The following is a 24,339-nucleotide window of genomic DNA, read 5'->3' on the forward strand; positions in this document are numbered from 1 at the left end:
CACCAGTAAAAAGAGTATTACTTGCTGAAAGCTCAGTGGATGATTAGCAATTTTTAGCAACAAAGCTTTGTTTGGGTTTTTTGTTTTTTTTTTTTGGTGAAGATTTTATTTATTTATGAGTACAGGCCAGAGGTGCAAGGGTGGTGAGAGGATTATGTGTGTGTGTGTGTTCTCATTATCTCCTTGTCTTAATATTCATAAGTAACATCCTCTACCTACTTTCCTGCTTCTTGCTTTTATCACTTAACAGTAGCTGTTGAAGATCACTCCATATCATCCACATAGCATGTCTCACTCTCATTTTTAAGGTTGCATATTTCATATTTCAGTGTATCAATATACTTTAACCACTTTTTACTGATAGACCATTAAGTTTCTAGTCTTTGACTATCATAAGTAATGCTGTGATACATGGCATATTTTTGCCAGGTTGTCTTTAGATGTTACTGCAATTTTTTCCTTGAAGTGATATTGCCATGTTCCCTTCCTCTGGGATATATTATTTTGCATTCTCATTGACAGTATTTAATAATAACTGTTTCCCTTGTCAATAAAATAAGGTTGCAAATTTTGGGGGTTTTGTCCTTTGATAGGTAAGGAATGTATTTCAGTTTAGTTTTCATTTGTATTTCTCTTAGAAATAAAATTGAGTATCTATATGATTCAAGACTATTTGCATTTCTTCTCCTGTGTACTGTACTTACATTTTATTTACTGGGCCTTGTAAGCTTTACTAGCTCTTTTTCATATTAAGTAATCCTTTCACCTTTACAAAAGTGGCAGATACTTTAACCAAGTTTATCAAGTTGTTGTTTTGCCACAAAAGTTTTAAATTTTACATTATCAGAATTTATTAGTCTTTTCCCCATATCATCTGCATTTTGAGTTGTTCCCTTGCCTAGGGAAGGATCAGCAAATTTTTTCTGTAAAAGGCCAGATCGTAAATATTTTAGGTTTTTGAGGCTAAGTACATCTCTGTCACAGATTATTTCTTGCTTTTTGTTTTTTTCTAACAAAACTTTAAAATGTAAAAACCACTATACTTCATGGCCATACAAAATTAGATTTGAACCTTGATTGAAATTTTAATCCATTTGAAATTTGTTGTAGTGTATGATGTGAGGAATGAATACAATGTATTCTTCATTTGTAGCACTGTCTTTTTTTTTTTTTTTTAAAGATTTATTTATTCATGCAGAACTGGGGTACAAGCCAGAGATGCAGAGGGTGAGAGGATTCACCAGGGATAGAATGGAGAGCAGAACAGGCAGATGGACGAAGTACACTGCTGAGGGGAGCAGCGGGCGGGTCAGGAGAGGTCTGCCACGCCATGTGGTCTCCTCCAGGGCAGGCGGGATCGAACTCATGCGGAAGTGGCCCAAGCCTCTTAGTGTAGTGTTTTAACCCGCTGCACCACCAGGGAGGGCCTGTAGCACTGTCTTTTTTTGTGGAAATTTTTGAAGCATACATAAAAGTGGAAGGAATAGCACAACAAAAGCCCATTACTCTTCATCAGAATTCAACTATTATCGACAAAAGGCTGATCTTGTTTTAATTTTTCTCCTTACTTATCTGCTGCCAATGTTTCTTTTTCCTTCCCCACTGAATTATTTTAAAGTAAATTCCAGGTGATACATAATTTTGTCTTAAATAGGTACCTCTAAAGTATAGACTTTAATGTCATTTTTAACTTTTTATTGACATTAATAAATTTATTTTTAATTTTATTATGTTCAGTGTGTACATTTTAATGGGTGTAAGTACATTTTACAGATTGTGCGCATCTCTTTCTCTACATCTTTGCATGGCTGGACCTATGGCCAATGGTAGCTCAGGAACCTCTTTTTTTTCCTTATCGTTTATTTGTTAAAACAATGAGCAACTTGTCTATATTACATCCCCATAGTTCATTTAACATGTTTTCCTATTTTTCTCTATTTCTTCTGAACTAAAAATTTATACCATTACTTTTTATTGACCTTTATATTTCTAAAATGCCACTGTTCATTCATAAAATTTGATACAGTAACTACCCTTATCTACAGTTTCCCTTTCCTCAGTTTCAATTACAACTGGTTTTCCACTGTTGGAAAATACTGTGCCTCATGAGATATTTGAGAAGAAAAAAAGACCATATCCATGTGACTTTTATTACAGCACATTGTTGTAATTGTCCTGTTTTATAATTAGTTACTGTTGCTAATCTTTTCTGTGCCTAATTTATAAACTTTTTAATAATTTTTTTAATTTAATAAATTTAAACTCAAATAGATATAGGGTCCAGTACTGTCTATGGTTTCAGGCATCCAAAGGTCTTGGAAGGAATCTCCTGCCTATAACTAAGAACTACTGTAATTACTAGAAAAGAAATGTATAGGAAAGATATAAACAAAAATTGACTGCCCATAGAACCTCCTTACTTCTTGTTACCTATTAAGAATCCACTGTTCTTAAGAATTTCTTTGTGTTTAAATCAGAGCTTAAACAATCCTTATAAGACAAAGGATTCTGAATAAATTTTCAAATAAGATTACCTATTATATACTTTCTAGACATTGAAACCAAACATTTTCTTGTATTTAAACTTAAAATAATGGAACCAAAAATAATAATTATAAACAAATGGAATGTTTTCTAGTGTACACACAAAATGCTCACTAAATGGTAATGAACATAGCTAGTTTATAGAAATCAGAATTCCTTAGGTTTATTCTCACAACAAAAATATATGCATAGAAAAACATTTTCATTATTAATGTTTTTACTAAATTACCTTTCACATATAGAGCAAAACAGTTTGACAATTAAAGAATTTATGAAAGTGAAAGATTCTCATATCCTAGCTCGTTAATTTTAATTTTGCTTTTTGTTTTTTTAATAAATGAACAGGATCCCTGTCAAAGTTTGCCTTACCTGGAAAATCAGAAGTGGCATCTTCCTGCAATATGAGTAATACAAACATCTTCCAGAATTATGCAATGGAGGTATAGTTTGGCTCAAAGGAGCATCTTTATATATTACTTTATAAAATTTATACTACTTAAGTATTGATAGGCTCTGTACAGTAAGAAAACATTTAAGAATATGCTTAAAATCCAGTTTTCAGACATTTTGTACTTCAGATCACTGAAGTCATACTTCAGACAGTTTCCAGGTTTACATTTTGAAATGAATTTTTAATTCAGAGTATGCCCAGATCAGCTAATTATAAAGTTTTCTGTCACACAGGTTCTCATCTCAAGTTGTTCTCGGTGTAAAACCTGTGATTGTCTTGTCCATGATGAGGAAATCATGGCTGGCTGGACAGCAGATGATTCAAATCTCAATACTACATGTCCCTTTTGTGGCAATCTTTTCTTACCCTTTCTGAATATTGAAATAAGAGATTTAAGACGACCTGGGAGGTAATGATTTATGCTTGTTCCCCTCGTGTTTAATGGTAATGCTTCCTAGAATTTCTTTTTCTGAAAAAACTCTTCTTATTCATATTACAGATATTTTTTGAAGTCAAGCCCATCTTCAGAAAATATGCATTTTCCATCTTCCTTTTCAAGTCAGACAAGGCAACCTGGCATCTCTGCATCAGCGACTGGTCTTGACACATCTGTCATCTCTGTTCAGGGGAATCTTGATCTAAATAGGTAATTATGATTATGCTGAGGTATGTTTAACAACCTATGTGTTTCAGAGAGTAACAGCACAAATAGCTGTTTTCATGTTTAAGTGTTTATAATTTATCATTTTAAAGTCTTAATTAAAACAATCTTAAAATTACCTAGTAACATAAATGTTTAAAAGTTATGGTTTTTGTTATGAACCCCCAGAATTTAAATTTGTAATTTACATAATGTTTACTAGAATTTTAAAGATGAGAATTCTGAGAATTTCTCTATCTTTTCCTGAATTAATTTGGTACTTACTTTGGAATATGCCTAACACAGGCATGCCTTGTTTTATTGCACTTTGCAGACGATGAATTTTTTTTTCCCCAAGATTCTCCACCAGTAAAAAGAGTATTACTTGCTGAAAGCTCAGTGGATGATTAGCAATTTTTAGCAACAAAGCTTTGTTTGGGTTTTTTGTTTTTTTTTTTTTGGTGAAGATTTTATTTATTTATGAGTACAGGCCAGAGGTGCAAGGGTGGTGAGAGGATTCACCAGAGACAGAGTAGGGAGAAGAACAGACAGATTGATGAAGTACACTGCTGAGGGAAACAGCAGACCGGTCAGGAAAGGCCTGCCATATCATGTGGATCACCTCCAGGGCTGGGTATTGAACTCACACTGAGGCACCTGTGGCTAGCTTGCAGTGCTGCCCTTTAACCCGCTGAACCACCAGCAATAAAGTATTTTTTTAATTAAAGAATGTGCATTGTTTTTTAGACATAATGCCATTGCATACTTAACAGAAAACAATATAGTGTGAACAAACTTTTATATGCACTGGGAAACAAAAAAAAATTGTGTGACTTGCTTTATTGCAATAATCACTTTATTGTGGTAGTCTGGAGCTAAACCCACACTATCTCTGGGGTGTGCCTGTATAAATAAATCTATGCTTAAAAGATGTATAGAAATCAACTCCATTTTGAAGAAGTGCCAAATAGACCATACATATTTGGGCAAATGAAGCCATATTGGTAATTGCATGTTTAAAAGAAAATACTTACAACGTCCTGGCAAGCAAATATACTATTTGATCCCAGATGCTTAGCAGCAAAACTGCAGATCTGTATGCACACCTGTTTTTCATCAGAGGTGTAGCCTTTTTTGGTCTCCCACTGGCTTGTGACTCCAGGAATAGGTGCCTCTGCTTTTTAACGTTTCCTCTGTTTTTTTTTTATCCCTTAGGCATAGTATGCTGTCTGCTGTATAAAGGTTGTCGATTAAATGCTTTGAATATATGATGAATCTTAATATTTAAAGTTCACTGGATGAAAAGGAAATTTAACATGACTGCACTACTTAAAAATATTTACCGTTTCTAGCTGAAGCCTGAGTGGCATCTTTTCTTTGATTTACTTGGCTCTGTCCAGCTCTAATTTGAAAGAGAAAAACATGGTCTTTCTAAACGAAATAAAGTAAATCAAGACACTGATAAGCTTTTTTCTTTTTTCAATTTCCCAAGCAAATCTAAACTGCTGGAAAATTCATGTGCCCGAAGTATTCAGATCCCTGCTGATAGATCAAAAACAACTATATCAAAATGTCCAATATTTCCAATGGCCAGGAGTGTTAGTACCTATGGCCCTTTGGATAAAGAAGACACTGGAAGACAGAAGCTCATTCCCACAGGCAGCCTGCCCGCTACCTTACAAGGAGCTACAGTATGTATTTTGGTTGTTTTGAAAGTTTGCACAGGATAACTTACATATGATTTCATTCCCCTCAGCCTCAGCCTCAGCAGCATTCTTAGTTTCACTTTTATTGTTGTCAAGAAGTCTCTTGTCCCATGATACAATTAAAATAACCTTCTACATATAATAAAAGCATTGACAGAATATTTTCTTAATGATTTAGTGTCTTCAAACCTCTATTTGCCATTTACTAATTTTGTTTGTTCAACAGGATTCTTTAGGATTAGAATGGCACCTCCCAAGTCCAGATCCTATCACCGTTCCATATCTTAGTCCTCTAGTAGTATGGAAGGAACTTGAAAGCTTATTGGAAAATGAAGGTGACCATGCAATAACAGTGGCAGACTTTGTAGACCATCATCCAATTGTCTTTTGGAACCTGGTGTGGTATTTCAGACGTCTTGACTTGCCCAGTAACTTACCTGGATTGATTCTTTCTTCTGAGCATTGTAACAAGTATTCAAAGGTATGAAAGTAAAAATTAACTAAAAGGCAGTGCTACTGTCACCACTGGAACACTTGCATATTCCTCATGCAAAATAGTAGGGTTTACTTTTATGCTAAGTATCTTTAATAACCATCTGAATCATTAGAGCAATAGTTTATTGTATTTACAAGTAAATTTTCCTCTTACCAAGTTATATTTTTTAACCTTTTTGTAAAATTTATACAAAATAGTCTTGAATTTGCTTTAAGTTTAAAAATAAACTGTAAATGATGCTATGAGAAGAGTTTGTGAATATGGCCTACTCACGTCTCATATCTCCTTCAAAAACAAATCTACGTTTAGTAGGATGTCTGTAATTCATGTTGTAGTCATATGCTACTATTCTCTTTATTCCTTTACTCTGAATGTTTGCTTAACATTTAGTTCATTTAACATTCACTTGTTTTTTTAATGTTCTAGTTTTGCGTTTTATTGTGCTACCACCATTACTAAAAGGTTTCTAAATTCAGTATTTTTGCCTTCTCCCTTCTTGTACTTCATATCAATGGTTTGCATATACTTTGGATATTCAGTCCCTCTTGAAGGAGTAGCCAAAAGTTGAATCAGAGTTATCGGGGCTAGGGTGTTAGCCTGATGTAGAGTATTTATGGATTTCTTTCTGTGGACCCACAATCATAAACTGGTTCAGGTTAGTCCTTTATGGTGCCCTACCTCACGATATCAAGGCTTTTTTAAATCTGCTACTTTGTAAATCATTACCTTCTAGAGTCAGCCCATCTTCCTTCAGTGGATGTAAAGTGCACACAAACCAGTCACTTCCTGTTTTCTTCTCTCTCTTACACACATACATCCTTAAAATATTTAAGGATATTTATAAAATATTTACAAAACATTATCATGGAAGGATCATTAATGTTTTTTTTTTCTATAACATAGATCCCTCGCCACTGTATGTCTGAAGACAGTAAATATGTTTTAATACAGATGTTATGGGACAATATGAAATTACATCAGGATCCAGGGCAGCCCCTGTACATCCTCTGGAATGCCCACAGTAAGTGCTGTCATACAATATTTACTTTGCAACATTGAGAGTCATCTCTACTTTGCTTTAAATAACCTTAACTAATGTATAACTGGATTTTATTATATTATACTACTTTTTGTCTTACAGGTCAAAATCGTACTCTTTTGTTTGAGAGTGAGTGTTAAGCTTGATATTCTTAGTACTATCTTTTCTGGAGACCAAGGGAGGGTTTTGTTTGTTTCTGGATTTTGGTTTTTTTTTGAAGGGTGCTGTATATGTGCTGGAGGGGTTATGTTTTATTATAGAGTTCTGCTTTCAGCACACTGCTTGTCCAAGTGTCTTCTTTTTACTTATTTTGTTTGTTTGTTTCCATCCCAAGCTGCTGATTTAGATTTCCTCCAAAGGCTATATTAAGAAAACCATATTTTTTCTTAGTTATTGCCTGTTTGAGGTCACAAAAAACTTCAGACTATTTTTATATTATTTTCCTTTTTTCATTCTTAGATTTCTGTCCCTTTATGTATCATCCTTACATTATTTTTAGTGCTTTGTATTTAATAGCTGTCAGTTGTTGCTTAATTTCATTCTCCTTTATTCTCACATTTTCCTTCATTTACTCTTGTTCTTTTTATAGCCCAGAAGTACCCAATGGTCCATTTATTACAAAAAGGTGATAACTCATTTAACCAGGACTTACTAAAAAATATGGTAAAAAGCATTAAAATGAATGATGTCTATGGACCAATGAGTCAAATTTTAGAAACATTAAACAAATGTCCTCATTTTAAACGACAGAGGTAAGCATTCTCTTGAATGAATATATTGTTCTTGTAGGCAAATTCATATTGTTTGTTTAGTAATTTGTTAGACTGTCTCACCGTCTAATATTTTCTCTACTTCTTCCTCTCCCCTAGGAGTTTATATAGAGAAATACTATTTCTCTCACTTGTGGCATTGGGAAGAGAAAACATTGATATAGGTAATTCAGCATAATATAAACTCTATAACATTTATGTGTTATGGTATGGTTTTATGTCAGTAGTTTTCATTATATTCATATTAAATTATATTAATATATTAAACAAATTGTTTCTTTGATTTTTTACCTAATACGAGACCTTGACCATATTAGTAATAATAAAAGCTAAAATTTTTAAAGGTTTACTACATTGCTTATAGGATAGCAAGTACTTCCACTTACATTCTCAGATTTTTCACCCCAAACCACTGTGAGATAGATGCTGTTTTTATTTCCATATTATTATGGAGGCAGGTGAGAGCCCATGAGATTAAGTAACTAATACTCAAGTTTCATAGTAAATAATAGAGCCATAGTTGAATTAAGCACTCCTAATTTTCAGTCCTATGCTTTTAACTGTAGTGTTTTATCATTAACAACAATTAATTTGTTTCAGCAAGGATAAGGTAACTAAATTTATATTTTAGGTGATCCAAGACTTTTTTGATTGATCATCATCTCGTCCTCTGAGTTCTGTGTCTTACCTCATTTAAAGTTTACATTTCCATGTCCTGATTAAGGGAAGAAATAGCCCCTGGTAAACCAAAAGGAGAAAATTAGGGTATGTTAGGTACTGAGAGATTCATCAGAGTCTTACCAGTTTGTCTGAAAATCTATAATGTGCACAGGTTGATGAAAATGATCATTGATACATATATAATTCATCGTTCTTGAATGGTATCTGACTTGGGTTTCTTATATTTATCAGTTAATAAGAGACTGTTATAGGTAATACTTGTAGTAGGTGATTGTATTCTGTCTTAACAGGTAAAATTTATATATATAATTTTGCTATTTGTTTCTTATCTGTTATCTTTTTGGACCTTCAATTCCTCCATTAGTGCCTTTTATGTTAACTCCTTATTTCCTAGTATAGCATTCCAATTCTCTTTTTTTTTACTATGTGCTTTTTATTTCTATTTATTTTTTAAAGGTTTATTTATTTATGCATATAGAACTGGGGTACAGGCCAGAGTTGTGAAATTTTTCTCCTGTTTTTATGTAAAGGGCAGCTACATAATATTTGTATACATAAAAAATTATAAGTCAAATATAGTTATGTCTCTTTTAGTCCATCCATCAAATAGCTCCTTGATTTGAATTAATTTTTTCTTTTTATTTTTCAATCATGTAATGTAACATCTGAGTGCAGTGTTCCCTGACTGTTTCTCTTACTCAGACTTATTTTTTCAGACAAAGATGCTAAACACTGATCTCTGTTGGGTTTAGATTTATAACTAATTATTTTAATGCCGTTATAGAGTAAGCCAGTTTCCCTTTCCTATCTTCTATATCAGCAGAGTTATTTTCTTTCTAATTAAGTTTCTTTGTTCCTTATGGGAATTGAACTTGTGCTGCAGTGGCTTAGTCTAACTTCACAGTGCTATGCTTTAACCTGTTGCACCACCAGGGAGGGCCTGGAACTTCAAAAGTCAAAGTGTTCACTAATACTAAAGTACTATATTTGTTTTTATTAAAGCAGAATACAGTCACCTAGTACAAGTATGATCTGTAATATATTCTCTCATTAGTTGATAAGTGGTTTTAAGTAGTGTACCCAAGGCAAATATATGTATCAGTGATCATTTCATCAATCTGTTTATATGATTAAATCTCAGACAGAATGCCAAAGCTCTGCTGAAGCCTGACAGTCCCAATGTTCTTTTTATCAGGGGCATTTCTGCCCTTAATCAGGACTTAGAAGTGGAAATTTAAAGGAGGTTAAACACAAGAACTGAAAAGAAGAGATGATGATAAACCCAAGAAAAAAAATAGGATTCAAGAAAAAATAGGAAATCTTAATAAACCTATAACAAGCGAAATGATTGAGTTTGAAATCAAAAAGCTTACAAAGGAAAAGCCAGAGCCAAACGGTGAATTCTATCAAACATTTAAAGAATTAACACTAATTGTTATGTCTTGCACATCTGTGTCTTCTTCCCCCACCACATTCCCAAATATCACATGTTGAAGCCTTAATATGTGATGGTATTTGGAGAAAATGACTTTGAGAAGTAGCTGTGTCATTGAAGACACAAATATATGATCTAAAGCTATAAAAGTTTTAGAAGAAAACTGAGGAGAAAAGCTTTGGGACATTGGATTTGGCAGTGCTATCTTGAATATGATCCAGAAGCACAGACAACAACAAAAATTAAAAACTTGTGCATCGACATACTCTATCAACAGTGTATAAAAGCAACCCACAGAATAGGAAGAAATAGTGACAATACTATAGATCTAATAAGGGGTTAATACAAAACTCCTAAAACAAAACAAAAAACAACCTTTTGAAAAAAGAACACAGGACTTGAATAGATTTTTCTCCAAAGAGGTCAGACAAATGGCCAATTAGCACTCTCTAAAGATACCAGGATCACTTAAATATTAGGGTAATGCAAGGGAAAGTACAATGAGATACTACCTCACACCCATTAGGATAATACTATCAACCACAAAAATAAAAAACAGAATAACAAGTGTTGGCAAACATATGGAGAAATTGGAACGCTCGTACCCTTCTAGTGGGGATGCCAAATGGTGTAGCTGCTCTGGAAAACATTATGACATTTCCCTCAATAATTAAAAATAGAACTTCTGTATGATTCAGCAATTCCACTTCTGGATATATACCCATAAGAATTGAAAGCAGAGTCTCAAAGAAGTATAAACACATCCCTGTTCCTAGTAGTATTACTTACAATCCTGTCCATTGAAAAATGAGTGGCTAATCAAATTGTGGTCTGTATAATAAAATATTAAATTGAGTCTAAAGACTACAATGTGGATGAAATTTGAGGGTGTTCTACTGAAATGATCCATTCACAAAGAGACAATATATGATCCCTCTTATGAGGTATTAGAGTTCTCAGAATCACAGAGATAGAAGTAGAATGGTAGTTGCTAAAGACCTGGGGGGAAGGGAAGATGGTAAATTAGTGTCTAATGAGTGTAGAGATTCAGTTTTATAAGATGAAGTTATCAGATAGATGTTAGTGATAGTTGTACAACATTGTGAATATATATAATATCACTGAACCGTACAATTAAAAAAGTGACTTGATGGTAAATTTTATGGTATATGTTTACTATTTAGAAATGTAGAAAAAACAGCTTAAAAAGTTGGCAACTTAAAACGTTTAAGTTTCACTGGTCTATAAAATCTAGTTCTAAAATACTATATGGATTCTGAGTTCCTTGCTGTGGTTCTGCAATTCTGTTGTCCTTTAATTTGCAGGAATGACCCCGAGATTTCTTATTTTCCCCTGATTTTTTTTAAAAGATTTATTTTTTTTATTTGTGCATATAAGAACTGGGGTTAGGCCAGTGGTACAGGAGTTAAGAGGATTTACCAGAGACAAAGTGGGGGGCAGAACAGGCAAATTGACATGGTACACTGCTGAGGGAAGGAGTGGGTGGGTCAGGAGTGGTCTCTTGTGCCATGTGAGTCATTTCAATGGCTGTGCTGCAGTGGCTGCCAACACATAGCACTGAGACTTAACCCCTTGTGCCACCAGGGAGGCCCATGGCCCCTGATTTCATGGTCTTTAGTAAACTCTAAAATACTAATTTTATAGTATTAGAAAAACTTGATGTTGACATCAAATATAAATTTCTTTATGCCTTTATTTCTTCCTGAATTTTTGCAGATGTATTTGATAAGGAATACAAGATGGCTTACGATCGTCTCACACCCAGTCAAGTCAAGAGTACACACAACTGTGACAGACCACCAAGTACAGGGGTGATGGAATGTCGAAAAACATTTGGAGAACCTTATCTTTAAGATGTGTATGTGTGTGTATACTTTGAATATGTATTGTATATTCGTTGTATAAAGTAACACTTTTAGACTAAACTTTTTCTCTTCACTTTTTGAAAATGCATTTGTAAATGGTTCAGAAAGTCCAGATAACTCATGTACAGACTGTTTAAGAAGAAAATTGTGACAAATAGGGAGGGAGCCACTTTGTTTCCCATTTATTTTTTTTTTAATTATTCTTCAACAAGTAATTAAGTATTTTTGTGATGAGGAAATCCCTAACAAAAATTAGTTCCTATAAAATAAGGCAACTATTTTATGACTTTTCTTGGAAGAGACAGATTTAAAAATCATATATGGAACCTAACCAAATGTAAGATCAAAGTATCTCCTGTTTTCATAGATTATTCGAATGTTTTGACCATGAAGTTGTATTATACATATTTTAAATTGTTTATAGTAAGTTGATATTTTTTTAATTTTTAAACTTAATATAGCAAACTTCAAATGAACTTAAGCAATGAAATGCTTATTTTCCTTGTCTGCTGCTAGTTGAAGTAATTAGTACAGCTGCAGATCTCAATATGTATATCTATATTTTTTTTATTACTTGGGAGGATGACTAAGAAATGTTAGTGCTAGTGTCAGTACTGTCCTAGGGTTGCGTGTTAGTGCCCAGTCTGGCTGCAGTGAGTGGTCCTGGCAAGGGCAGCCTGCGGAGAGTCCATGCCTGCCAGTACAAATCAGGTTCAGCATACCAGGATTCCAAAATTTTCTCTATTAATAGATACAGAGTACACAGGGAAAATAGCTTACCAAGCCAAATATCAATTTAAATTTTAATATTCTACATGAAAGCTTATGCTGGGAAATGTCAAATCACTTATCTCAAATTTTACCTTTATTTTAGTAACTAAAATATTGGGTATAATGCAAATTGTATTATAAAATATTTATCTAGAACATGACCTACTGAAGTGTTCTGTCAATATTATATATATATAAATATTCAACATATTTTTTGAAAAGTAGAAAAAGGACAACTCTGAAAGTACAGCCAGATAGCATTTCCCATATTGAGGAACTTGGCATTTTCAATAGCCTTCAGAATCTGAAGTTTACAAAACCTAAAAACCCAGAAATATCTAAAAATCAGAAAATTGATTGAATGTTTAAGTACTGTGGATATTAAATAGACTCTTAAAAAATATATTTAGTCCCATTCTTTCTAATAACCACTTTCTCTGGTAATTTCTGATTAAAAATATCCTGTGGCTGTTAGTTTTATCAATTATTAACATGTGTGTGTTTATGTTTGCACACATTGGCATTAATGAAAGAATTCTCTAGCCAATTTCAAAGAAGACAGGATGGTCCTAAATTAGGTGCATAAAGCCAGGAGAGTCTATGCTACATGGGCTGGAGGTATCAGAGTTTTGAGACTTAGAATCCATTCAGCTACAGAAAACCCACATTTTGAGTTCACACCATTAGTGGTAGCATCATGCTGAACATTTAACAGCTTTCTACTCTGGGAAATAATGGAGAGAATTTTAAAAATGTAAAATTTTAGTTCAGTTAGTTTGGGACTAAACTTGCTTACTTGAAAAATCTGGTGCTATGCACATATATCTGCCTCTTCTTTGTAAATACCACTCTAACCTTACCCTTCTTTACTGTTCAGATCCAGGCTTCACATTGATTGAGTCTTAATGTTCTCTAAATCATTTGAAGTTGTCAAATGAAAGAAACTCTTGATAGATAATGCTTTTTCATTGGTGACAAATACTCCAAACAGGATATTCTGGGTTCTCTTTTCTTTTCTTTTTTTTTTTTGTGGTGGTGGTAGTGTTTGGCTTATTTCCCACATGAAATCTGCTTTCAAGATTGTTTTACTTTTCTGTAACACAGAATATGTAAAAATCATGGCAAGTTGATTTCAAACATCTGACCCCCCAAAAATGAGGTAAAATCCATTCTTTATGGTTCAAACTCATTTGGAAAAGTGAATGTAATTTTTCTTTCTTTCCCTCCCCATGGAAAGTTTTGCCTCTTTGTATCTCCCTATTTTTAATCCCAAAGGAATGTTAGATGCACAAATTCAGTTTCTAAAAATAAAACCTAAAATATGAACAGAAACTAATAAACCCTGCTCAAAAGAAAATTAAAATGTAGAGTACCCTTTAAAATAACTCTATACTAACTGCGCAGTTTCTCTCTGTTGATCATAAATTTGGAGAATCATGGCCAATTGTGTTGGAGAGAAATTGCCTTTTGCTACATTATCTGTCTCTTATTTCTTATTCTTAAGTTTCACTTATGTGTTCAATAGTTGAAAATAAACCATGCTGTGTCCTGGCCTAACTTGCTTATACTTCCTCCCATGTCTTTTGAATGTCACACCATTTCTATTTTATATCAATTTCAGCATTCAGTTTTTTTCCTCCTTTTGTCAAAGGTAATTCTGCACCTTGTTCATCTTCTGACTTTTTTCTTTTTTTCCTGATTTTTTGGGAGGGAGTTTTTTACTTTAAAATCCTAAAACCACCAGCTTACTTTCAGGTTTTCTAAAATGCCTTTCAATTTTTGTGTATAAAGAAATGGCCCCTAAAACTGTTGGCTTTAGCATTTTAAGTGATACTTATTTTACTTTATTTTGGTATTTACTGTAATACTTTAGCGCAACTAGCTTGCAGACTGTAGAAGTTATATTGTATTTCTTGTAAATATATGATAATAAATACCCACTAGAATTGGAAGGCTACTACTAGGGACTTTCTCACAGAGCAGGCTGCCTCTGGGAGCACCTCCAGTCTGCCCATGTGCTAAAGTTAGCGTGTCCTGTCCCTTCCTGTTTGGATACAAAACTAAGCTTTTTTTCAGAACTAAATTCTCTAGTAGCTGCATACCATTTTAATTTAACATCCTCAGTACCTGTTATCTTCTTCTTATCCCATCATACTATTATTCTGGCTTCAAAGGAAGTACATTTGCTGGCTTGATTAATTTTGTTTATAGACTTTAGCAATGCACAAATTAATGTGAGAATTTTCTATCTCTGATTCAAAAAATCTGTGTGCATGTGCTTATTTTCTTGAAGTGATAACAAATTCTCCTGATAAAGCTGCTGCAGCCTTTCCACACTTGCTGTTCATTTGGACTCCTCCCTCCTTTTGCACTGATTTTCTTTTCAGAGTACAGTGATAAAACTATTGATGCAGTTGGTGGAATATTTATACATGAAATTGTCCAAGCTTCACCTGCTCATCAAGTGAAGGGCCCAAGGACCAGACGTGTGCCTGTGGTTGTACAGGCCTCCCTCTGCCAGGCTGTAATAACTTGCACAGGGATGGACACAGGCACTCTTTGCACCTTTCTTAGCAACCTGTGCCCAAAGCACTTTGCAAGCTGTACCTAGTTGGGGAGCCACCCACCAAAAAGGCTCAGAACCAAGGGTATTCTCATATAAAGCCAGCTAGTCCCTCAAATATATCTACTAGACTATACCCCAAATACTATTCTGATTCTTTCCCCCCATTGGTACTCAGTCTTTAAATAAATGATCATTATAATATTGTGGTTAAATATGATCGTTTATGATAGTGTCATAAAAGGCCAAACTTATAAATTAATTTTTAAAAGTTTATTTTCAACCTATTGATGAGAGTACAATATAATGTTCAGAATTAGAGTAAACATTTAAACACAGGCTAATTTCCAAAAATTTGGAGTTCATCCCTTTTTTCTGGTTCTGTGTGGAAGCTTAACCATTAGATTATGAAACGTTTCAAAAATTTAGCCCAAATCTAGAGCCATCAAGGAAATGCAACCTCAGGCGAATGAAAGTTCTCTATTCCAATTCTAGAAGTCACTCTTTTCCAATTCAGACCTCCACATGGCGCAGAAAGACCCTGAGTGAATGGCCTGGAATTTGCACCATGTAACTATACATATCAGTTGCCTATCAAATAAAAGGACTCATGATTACCTTTACAGAATACTTATAAATGTCTGATAAATTATTTAATTTCCAAGCACAACAAATTCATCTTTCAGAAGATACATAGTTTTCCACCTTACTGAAATCTTTCTTCCCTCCTTTTCTCAGTGAATTCCTATTCATCCATTAAGATCCAGCTTTCATTTAGATCCTTGATCCTTTTTATCATAGTATAAAATGATCAGGATTTCTTTCTAGGCAGAGAAATTCAGCAAACTGATCAAGAAAAGATTGTTAGAGCATTAAAGTTTGTTTTAATCTTAAAATAGCTATTATCACTTTGTCATTGCATAGTGGTTCAATACCATCACTAGTCACTCACTCATTTCAGGAAAGAGCAGCAGATTCCGGGTTATCAGTAAGGAGATGACACCCCGAGGCTAGCTGGAATTGGCTGCAGGTACAGGGCCGGCACCCAGAGTTTGCTATTGGGAATCACCCTTCCATCAGCATTGTTCTCTCCTCCTGTTCTTAGGTCATGGCATTTGGATACCTAACCAAGTGATACAAAGATAGGAATGAGCCCAACCATGTTTGTAAAATAAAATACTATTGAGACTCAGAATTCATTGAAATTTAATAAAAGCCATTTCCAAGAATAGGAATTCTGGGGGAATGAAGCCATAAATTAAACAGTTCATCTCAAACGGTGGACTGTAGACTAAAGTACTTTGAACTCACTCATCAAGACCAAAATGTTAGATTTCTTTTTTATATCACATCTGTCCATTTATCTTCTAGTCTTCAGTGAATCCGCTCTCGTGTTTGTTAAGTAAAGCTATGTTTACCATCATAACCTGCAGTCATCTGAGTTTCTTTTGTTCCAAAACCAGTACCAGCACATACTCATTTTTATGTCCTTTAACTTGGTATTAGTAAAAGCAGCAAGCAGTAGTATTTAATATAGCACTTAAAATTCCACATAAAGGGCTTAAATCATCATACAGTTTTTAAAAACACAAGAATCCTTTACGCTGGCCACCTTGGAAGCAGTGATACCCTTTATTCACCATGTTGTCTTTGTGTTGAACAGTTTTGGATTTGTACCTTTGAGGTTACCATAAATTACATAAGCATCAATCTTTCTTTATAATCCTGTCTCATTTGACAAAAATAACATTGCCCCATGGATCTCTTAGTTTACAAGCCAGATTTGGCTCCATTGACTAAAGTCAACAGACTGTTTTTAAAATTGTTTTACATCTTGTTCACTAGTAGCTGCTGTTACAGCTAGGTGACAGTATGCTGGAGGGCAGAGCAGAAAGCTTTGTTAAAATGTCTAATTCCTCAAGGTGACCACTTGATGGAAACAAAACTAACTTGACTTTTCTAATAATAGTTTTAAATAACCCTTAGAAAGTAGCTTTCCTTCCCTAATATTCACATCTTTTAATTCAAGGGCAAATAACAAATTTTAACTTCTTGAGCTATTTAATTTCACTTTCAGAAGTATAGCGGTAAGAACAAATGTAGGCCTTTTAAGCTACAAAATATTTTGTATGGACTATGTTGTATAGTGGTAATTCCTGGTTTTTTCCTCTATGGCCTTAACTTTTACCAAAAACTTAACCTGTAATGAGTGCAATCTCACAGGACCTCATCCTTTGAACAGAGGAGTCAGCAAGTTCAGCATGTGTAGGGACCAAGGGCCAGGGGCCAGGAAGATGAGATGTTGACTGTGCCTGCATCTTTTGAATCCATCATCTTTCAGGAATGATAAGGGAACTAATTGTGAGCTGGGGGGCTGTCTTCATGCTACAGCACCTGTTCCAACCTTCTTCCCCAGTTATCACCCATTTAGAAAAACCTGTGACTCCAGAAGTGCTTCTCTAGCATCCAGGCAATAGCTGTCTGCATCAGCTACACCCCTCCAGAGGTGAGGTTCCTAATCCACAATGAGCTGCAGGGGATTCTAAGAATAAAGTTCAGTCCTAGATCACAGAGGCTCCTGGATCATGTTTGTTGTTTCATTAATGTAATGAGGTACAATACTTCTGGCCTAGTTTTTTGATCCGCATCCATTGTGAGCATCAGTGACTCGGACTCAGACAGATACCGGACAGGATATGATTCGATCTTCTAACATCACACTGATTATCAGGAATACAAAGTAAAGGAGGAACATTGTGAAGCCCAGGATCTTGTTCATTCTCCATTTGCATGATGCAATTGAAGAGATCACAAACAAGAGCATAAGAAAAAGCAAAACAATCGCACAAAATAAGCCATTACTGCTGACTGGAACAGGCTGCAGTCCATTGATAAGAGAGAAAAGCAACCAAGGAACAGGCAAGCTGCAAGATTGAAGAAAAAGTATGAATATTCTTAAGGTTTTTAATAATCCCCTATATATATAAGCAATATTTTGCAGTTACAAGGCACTTACCTTCTTTTTTTATTAAGCTAATATTGCTCTACAACTTTGTGATTTAGAGGACTGAGTTTTCTGTCATATTTCATGACATGTTTAAGACTAACCCAGATTGTGATATATAATTCATTTTTAAATTTTTATCATAAGGCCTAGCACAAAATAACATTCATTTAAAGTCGCTAACTGATCAAGGTTCTCGTACCATTTACCTACCCCACTGCACATACACACACACACACACACACACACACAAAGTTGAATTAAAGAAACCAAAGCCACCACCCAAATCCAGCACATGATTGGGGAAATGAAAATGGCCTGGGTGCTCTGCTCTGACAAAACTGGGAGATGGAGTGAAGGAACACACACAGAAGGATATGCATTTGCTTATTTATACAAAATGCTTTCAGAGCCTCTGAGCTGGCAGGAGCCCAAATGCAAAGAAGCAGGACTATCAGGAAATGAGACTGAGTCACCACTCCTTCCAACCCCACCTCCACCTCCTTGGAGGTCAGTGAGCAGCATATTTGACTGTATTTGGTAATGGAATTTAATGAACTTCATTTTTCAATTCATCTATAAATTCCACTCAGTTACATTCCAAGCAGCATTCTAGTTCTATTAATCCCATCTGGTAGTGATGGATACAAGGCTTCTGTGTTGCCTTGTAGAAACTAATATAAATGCTCTTTATTCCATGTATAATTAATGAAGCCAAGCAAAAGGAGCCACATAATGTTTTCCAGTCACACTTAATATGGCTTAAAAAGCAACTTTGCTACTCACCCCACAGTGATATCAAATATGTTACTGCCCACAGAGCTTGACACGGCCATGTCACCCAGGCCTTTCCGAGCAACAATCACACTGGTGATGAGGTCAGGAATTGATGTCCCTGCTGCTAGGATTGTCAATCCCATAATCTCTTCAGAAATCCCTATCGTTTCACCGACCTGGTAAACAGTAATGGTGATGAGAAACCATAGCAACAGCAGGTGAAAATGTGAGCCTCTTCAAAGCACCACCTACACACTACTGTGTCATGCCTTCCGAGGAGCTCAGCACAGTCAGCCTGAGAGGGTTGAACAGATGTCTGACGACAGACATGGGCCACCGGGATGAAGAACATAGCCCCTGCTTAACACTTCATGGAATGATACTACTCTTTTTTTAAATTGGACTCAAAATTCTGTAATACCACCCACATCACCTCTACTTCCCCAAAGAATGGCTCCTCCATAGTGCTGTTCCTGTCATGTCTCCATTTCCAGGACCATGGACACCTGCTGTGCCAGGAACTAAATGAGAGGCTGGAGATGGAAGTTTAGAGCAGGACAACACAGACCCTGTTCTCGGCCTAGGGAAGGAAAAAAGCTTGTAAACAACAGGTACAGCTCTGTGCTAAAGTATTCCAGGTGACAAAAAAGGTACAGACCCTCAGCAGAGGGCTGATTAAATGCTAGAGAACAGGCAAATGAGCTGGTTGGTTCTCATGACTGTATGTATGGTACATGACAGGAAAATGGCTCAGGAGAAATGGTCAAGCTGGACCAGGTGGTAAAGGGTCTCCCATGTCACACTACCATGGCAATACCTTATAAGATTAAAGACACTTGAAAAGCTCTTACAAACAATGTAGAAACTACAATTCACTCTGTGCTCACCATTCCATGGGTACTGGAAATTTACCCGGAAGGAAAGAAGTGGTCTTGGAACCTGCCATTATAGGATTTAGTTCCTGATGTTCACTCACCTGGTGAGCCCACCACACCATGAGGTACGAGAACATCGCTATCCACGTGATGGATCCCAGAAAAGTGAGAATAAAAAACTTTTTCGACTCCTGTTTGCAAGTTTGAAAGAGAAGAGAAATAAGTTGCAGAGGCTAAAGGTTTTTGGCTTTTTTGAGGGAGCCAAAATCAGTTATAAGGCCTGATGGAGCAGTGATGGAGACCATCTGAAGACACTGGAGCTAAAAACTCTGTTTCCTTTGAGGCCTGGCGATTGCTGGGAGAGGATGGGGTTGGTGACCTATAGTGGAGCCTCATCGGTGAGGTGTTCAGCAGTCACCCAACTGAAGAGCTATGAGCTTGCTATAGAACCAGACCAAGCTAGGTGTTTGGATTTCATTTTTGCAAACTGCCCCACCACCACCACCACCACACCACCCGCCTCACCCCTCTCCAGTCTCAGAGACAGAAAGAACATAGACTGCCTTTGAGTGGAATACATTAGTCATACCTTTTCCTATAAAAAGGACTGCAGGGTAGAAATAGCACCTAGTGCCCTAAGTTTTCAGAATCTCCCTGTGTAATGTAGGAGACTGCAGTAGCACCATCCACTGATTATAATCAAGAATCTGAGATGGGAGATAAGAAGCTCATACTCCCTACAGTGGCAGAAATAGAGCATTTTTCCAGCCCATTTTTTTGTTCCTAGGTGAATGGTTCCCTCCTGCAGACAATGTCATCCCACAGTTCCTTTGTGGCTGAGCACTGTTCTCTCCCTCCATCCTCTTGAGTGGGAGTGCCCTGAGACCCCACATACTCCCTGGAGACGGGCAGCCAAGAAACTCACCTGCTTCCGGACATCAGGCACTGTCAGCCACAGGGGGAGCACAATGGGCAGAAGGAAGAGGTAAACGGCCTGCTTCTGCCTGGTCTCGGGCCATTCCAAGGACAAAGGCTCTTCATTTTCCTCCTCCTCTTCTTCCTCTTCATCCTCCACTTCCTCCTCATCTTCACTATCACCTCCCTCTTCATCATCTGTACCCTTCTCATCACTGTTGGCTTCACCTTGATTTTCAGTGCTGAATTCCTGCTTTTTAGTTTCACCTTCATCCCCTTTCATATCACCTTCATTTTCATTGTCTCCTTTTCCTTCTGTATCAATTTCACCTTTACCTTCTAGTTGAGTTTCACCTCCATTCTGTGCTCCATTTTCCCCTTCAGAAGCATCACTCCTTGCAGTTCCAGCCACATGTCCTTCCTGTAATCCAAAACCAGATTAGTGGATTAATAATTGCTCTACTTGTTTTCCTCCCCCCATTTCTCCCATTTCTTTGTTGTTGTTGTTGTTTTTCAACTATATCTAACATGTATCCAGAGGAAACTAGTGCAATTATTCACAAGATTCCTTCCACAATATTCCTCCCCAGTGGTTGTCTTTATTTAATCTTAGTTTAATCATTTCCAAGTAGGGAGAATTCACTACCTAAAGCAGCTTCTGTCATTTAACAACTATGATTAGTTTGAAGTCTCTGTTTATTTAGCACCAAGGTTCTACCTGCTGTGTATAGGTTTGCTCTTTCTGGAGCCACAGAGAATAAGGTTAGTCACTCTTCCATTAGATAGCTCTCTATGCTGGGTTAAAGATTTCCAGGTTCTTCATCATTCCCGCACACCACTGCTGAGAGCCTTCTCCCCACCTCATAAACTCATTCTTTTAAGATTATATCCTATGAGGAGGCTTCTGAAACCCTACAGAATTTTCACCTCCCTTATCTTCAATATTATACATCCACTAGTGTTGCCTAATATGGTCATGTCAAAAGATAACATGCTGAGGCTACTAAAACTCCCAACTGTTATATTACCTTATAAGTATAAAATAATGAAGATGGTTATACCTATTTATTGAAGTTGTCACATGTAAAGCACCATACTGTTATTTAACAACAACAGTAACTAGAAACATTTATTATGCTTCATAGTCATTTAATTCATAATACTAGTAGAACTAGACTCATCTGACAGAAACTAAGATAGTGTATATTTAAATAACTTGCACATGATCCACACAGTTTATAAGTGAAAAACTTGAGATCTGAATATAGGTAGTCCAGTCCTAGCCTCTTAGCTATCACCAAGCTACCCTGCATCCCCAAAGCCAAGACCAAATGATATCTTTGGTTGCCAAACTTGGTAGCCTGGTTACTGACCTGGTAAGAAATACAGACTTCCTAGACCAACTGAATTAGAATCTCTGAGAATGGAAGCAAGGAATCTGTTTTTGAAATGCTCACAAATGTTCCTAATAGATCCATCTGCAGTTGGAACCACCGACTAACTGCATGCACTCAGAAAGCCACTGCATCTGAGGGTCCTTGGATTAGACATGCAATTAACCTGTAACAGCATGGCGCTCCCAACACCCAAGGGAAGTTCACAGAGTCTCAACTTTGCTGCTGACTCGATCACCTAAAGGCTTTCAAGGCCCAAGGACCCACCCCAGATTTTCTGACTTAATTGGTTAAGGGTGGGGTTGGGCACTTTTTAAAGCTTCCCCAAATTATTCTAATTATTCTAATATGCAACCAGAGTCTAGAACCCCTGATGAAATAAAACATTAATATCCATGAGGTCTGTGCTTCAAATTGAGAAAAAAAAAAGATATTAGACTGAAGTAAGTCCTGTTCCTATCAAGAGAGGAGACTTCATGGGGCTGATAGATGAGTTACTTAAAATCATAGATATAGGAGTATCTTTCCAGCCTGCACCCTCTTCTCTGAGAATTGTCATCCTTCTGTGATGGAGTCAAAGCACCACTCCTCTCACTGCCACTGTTGCTTGGTTACAGGCTGGATCCATGAATCATGACTTGGTTTGAACAGATCCTCTCCTCTTGGAGATGCTGGCTGATCCCCTGTGGACCAAAAGGCTGGGTGGTGGTTTAGGGCTAGATGGGCTCATAAGGCAGCAAGTGGAACCAAGCTGCCAGGAGATGAGCCTAGACTCAGAGAGACGTGAGGGAGAGAGGCCAAGGCACACCTCCTTGTGAGGCCATGCTTCACTCCCTGCCCTGGGATTCCAGGAGCTACCTCTGTATCCCTTTTGCTTGAGCTGGCTGTACTGCGCCTACTCAGGACACTCATGATACCACAAAGATGTCTTAGAAACTGATCCTGAAGTGACTGGCTTCTGCCTGTCAAATAGAAAAACAAACAGGGATGAACTTGTAAAGTCAATGCGTATGTACTGTCAGCCATTCAACCCTTATTGAGCACAGTGGGGAACAGAGGCAACTTAAACTTGGATTCTGCCTTCAGGGACCTGATCACCTAGCAGGGAAATAAAGATTCATCAAGAGAATGCAAGGAAAGCAAGAGAATACAAGGAAGAATGCTGAAAGAGGGACCAAAGTATCATGGGCATTGAGATGGGAGGAGGGAGGGCTAAAGCAGCTTCATAGCAAAGGAGGCATTTTATAGCAGCCTGGAAGTGAGGGTGAGAGTAGGCTATATGGAGGGGCAGTGGAAACGGCATTCAAGGGGAGGAGGAGGAAGCCATAAGGGCAAAGGTCTGAGGTGAAGAAGCATGAAGACAAGAAGTCCAGTGTGGCTGGAGTTTGGGTGAAGAGTCTGTACAGCTATACAGACAGCAGAGTCTCAACTAAGCCTCCAGGAAAGGCTGGGTGGGTGCAGTTCAGATCCCTGAACCATGATTTGGTTTGAACAAATTCTCTCCCCTTGGATACTGAGTCTGCAGATGAAGCTGAGGTGCCTCCGAAAGTTCTTAACCAAACAATGCTCTTCCCTTGTCCGCATTCCCAGCTGCGTGGTCTCACAAGCTGCCTGGTCTTGTTGACCCATAGCTGTGGACAGACCCAGCAACAGTTTGTTCCTTACATTCTCATAGCATGTAACAGTCGGCAACACATTCCTGTATATGTGACTGAGGTATTATAATGAATTAACTTGACCCTCAGAGAAAGAAAATGCTCCTCCCAGAGGAATGAAGCTCAAACCACATTTCAGGCCTTAAAGAGGGAAGTACTTTTGGTTAGTAAGTCCTTCCCTGGGCCTCAAGTTCCTCCACCAGGGAAAAGGCTTGTGCCTACCTGACTGCCAGGATCCTCAGCCTGATTTCCCTTGACGGCTGGAGTAGGGGCTGGTGTGACTGACTGACTGCAGGGAGCTTGGCTGGCTCCTCTCTTTAAAGGACAGACATGGGGTAGGTCAGAAGAGTGTGCCAGGTTCTGAGGACAGCTGGTCAAAACTAGTGTGACTCCAGGGCTATTGGGTTTATCCATTTAGGGGCGCTTGTTGTGGGAATTTCTTGTTATTAAAGTAAAATGATGCAGTATGAACTGTTAGTGCAGATGCGAGGGCAGGTGGGCAGTCTCTCCCTCCAGTACTCACATTTCCATCCTGGCTAATGTAGGCCGTAGACACTGAACAGCTGGGACAAGTGGGGTAGAGGGCAAAGAAAGCTCCAACTCTCAGGGTCTCACCCTTTCCCCAACAAGCTTGGGGAGGGTTCTCCTGGTAGTGCAAAGGTTGTTAAAGCACAACACTATGAAGCTATCTGCAGCCACTGCAGCACGAATTCAATCCCCAGCCAGGGAGCTGACCC

At 37.0% G+C, this 24,339-nt stretch overlaps 2 protein-coding genes across 6 annotated transcripts in view; one reads left to right on the plus strand and one right to left on the minus strand.

The window, feature by feature from the left end:
* Positions 1-16,460, plus strand: part of DENND4A (DENN/MADD domain containing 4A) — a 99,301-nt gene extending 82,841 nt beyond the window's left edge. For 3 of the 5 annotated variants that reach the window (XM_012728671.1, XM_012728674.1, XM_012728672.1), the window contains 10 exons: positions 2,890-2,984; positions 3,229-3,404; positions 3,495-3,641; positions 5,128-5,326; positions 5,568-5,822; positions 6,741-6,858; positions 6,979-7,005; positions 7,466-7,628; positions 7,746-7,810; positions 11,500-16,460. In XM_012728671.1, the coding sequence (XP_012584125.1) occupies positions 2,890-2,984; positions 3,229-3,404; positions 3,495-3,641; positions 5,128-5,326; positions 5,568-5,822; positions 6,741-6,858; positions 6,979-7,005; positions 7,466-7,628; positions 7,746-7,810; positions 11,500-11,636 (1,382 nt within the window). In that variant the 3' untranslated portion in view covers positions 11,637-16,460. The remainder of the gene's footprint in view (positions 1-2,889; positions 2,985-3,228; positions 3,405-3,494; positions 3,642-5,127; positions 5,327-5,567; positions 5,823-6,740; positions 6,859-6,978; positions 7,006-7,465; positions 7,629-7,745; positions 7,811-11,499) is intronic. The other 2 variants (XM_012728673.1, XM_004687658.2) reach the window with 2 other exon arrangements.
* Positions 16,461-17,656: 1,196 nt separating this feature from the next.
* SLC24A1 (solute carrier family 24 (sodium/potassium/calcium exchanger), member 1) overlaps positions 17,657-24,339 on the minus strand; it is a 31,561-nt gene continuing 24,878 nt past the window's right edge. The window contains 6 exon segments of the mRNA XM_012728523.1: positions 17,657-17,906; positions 18,773-18,939; positions 19,740-19,829; positions 20,564-20,974; positions 23,825-23,887; positions 23,890-23,917. Of these exon segments, the coding sequence (XP_012583977.1) occupies positions 17,657-17,906; positions 18,773-18,939; positions 19,740-19,829; positions 20,564-20,974; positions 23,825-23,887; positions 23,890-23,917 (1,009 nt within the window).

Source organism: Condylura cristata, unplaced genomic scaffold (assembly GCF_000260355.1).
Source record: "Condylura cristata isolate star-nosed mole 26May11 unplaced genomic scaffold, ConCri1.0 scaffold00023, whole genome shotgun sequence".
NCBI lineage: Eukaryota > Metazoa > Chordata > Mammalia > Eulipotyphla > Talpidae > Condylura > Condylura cristata.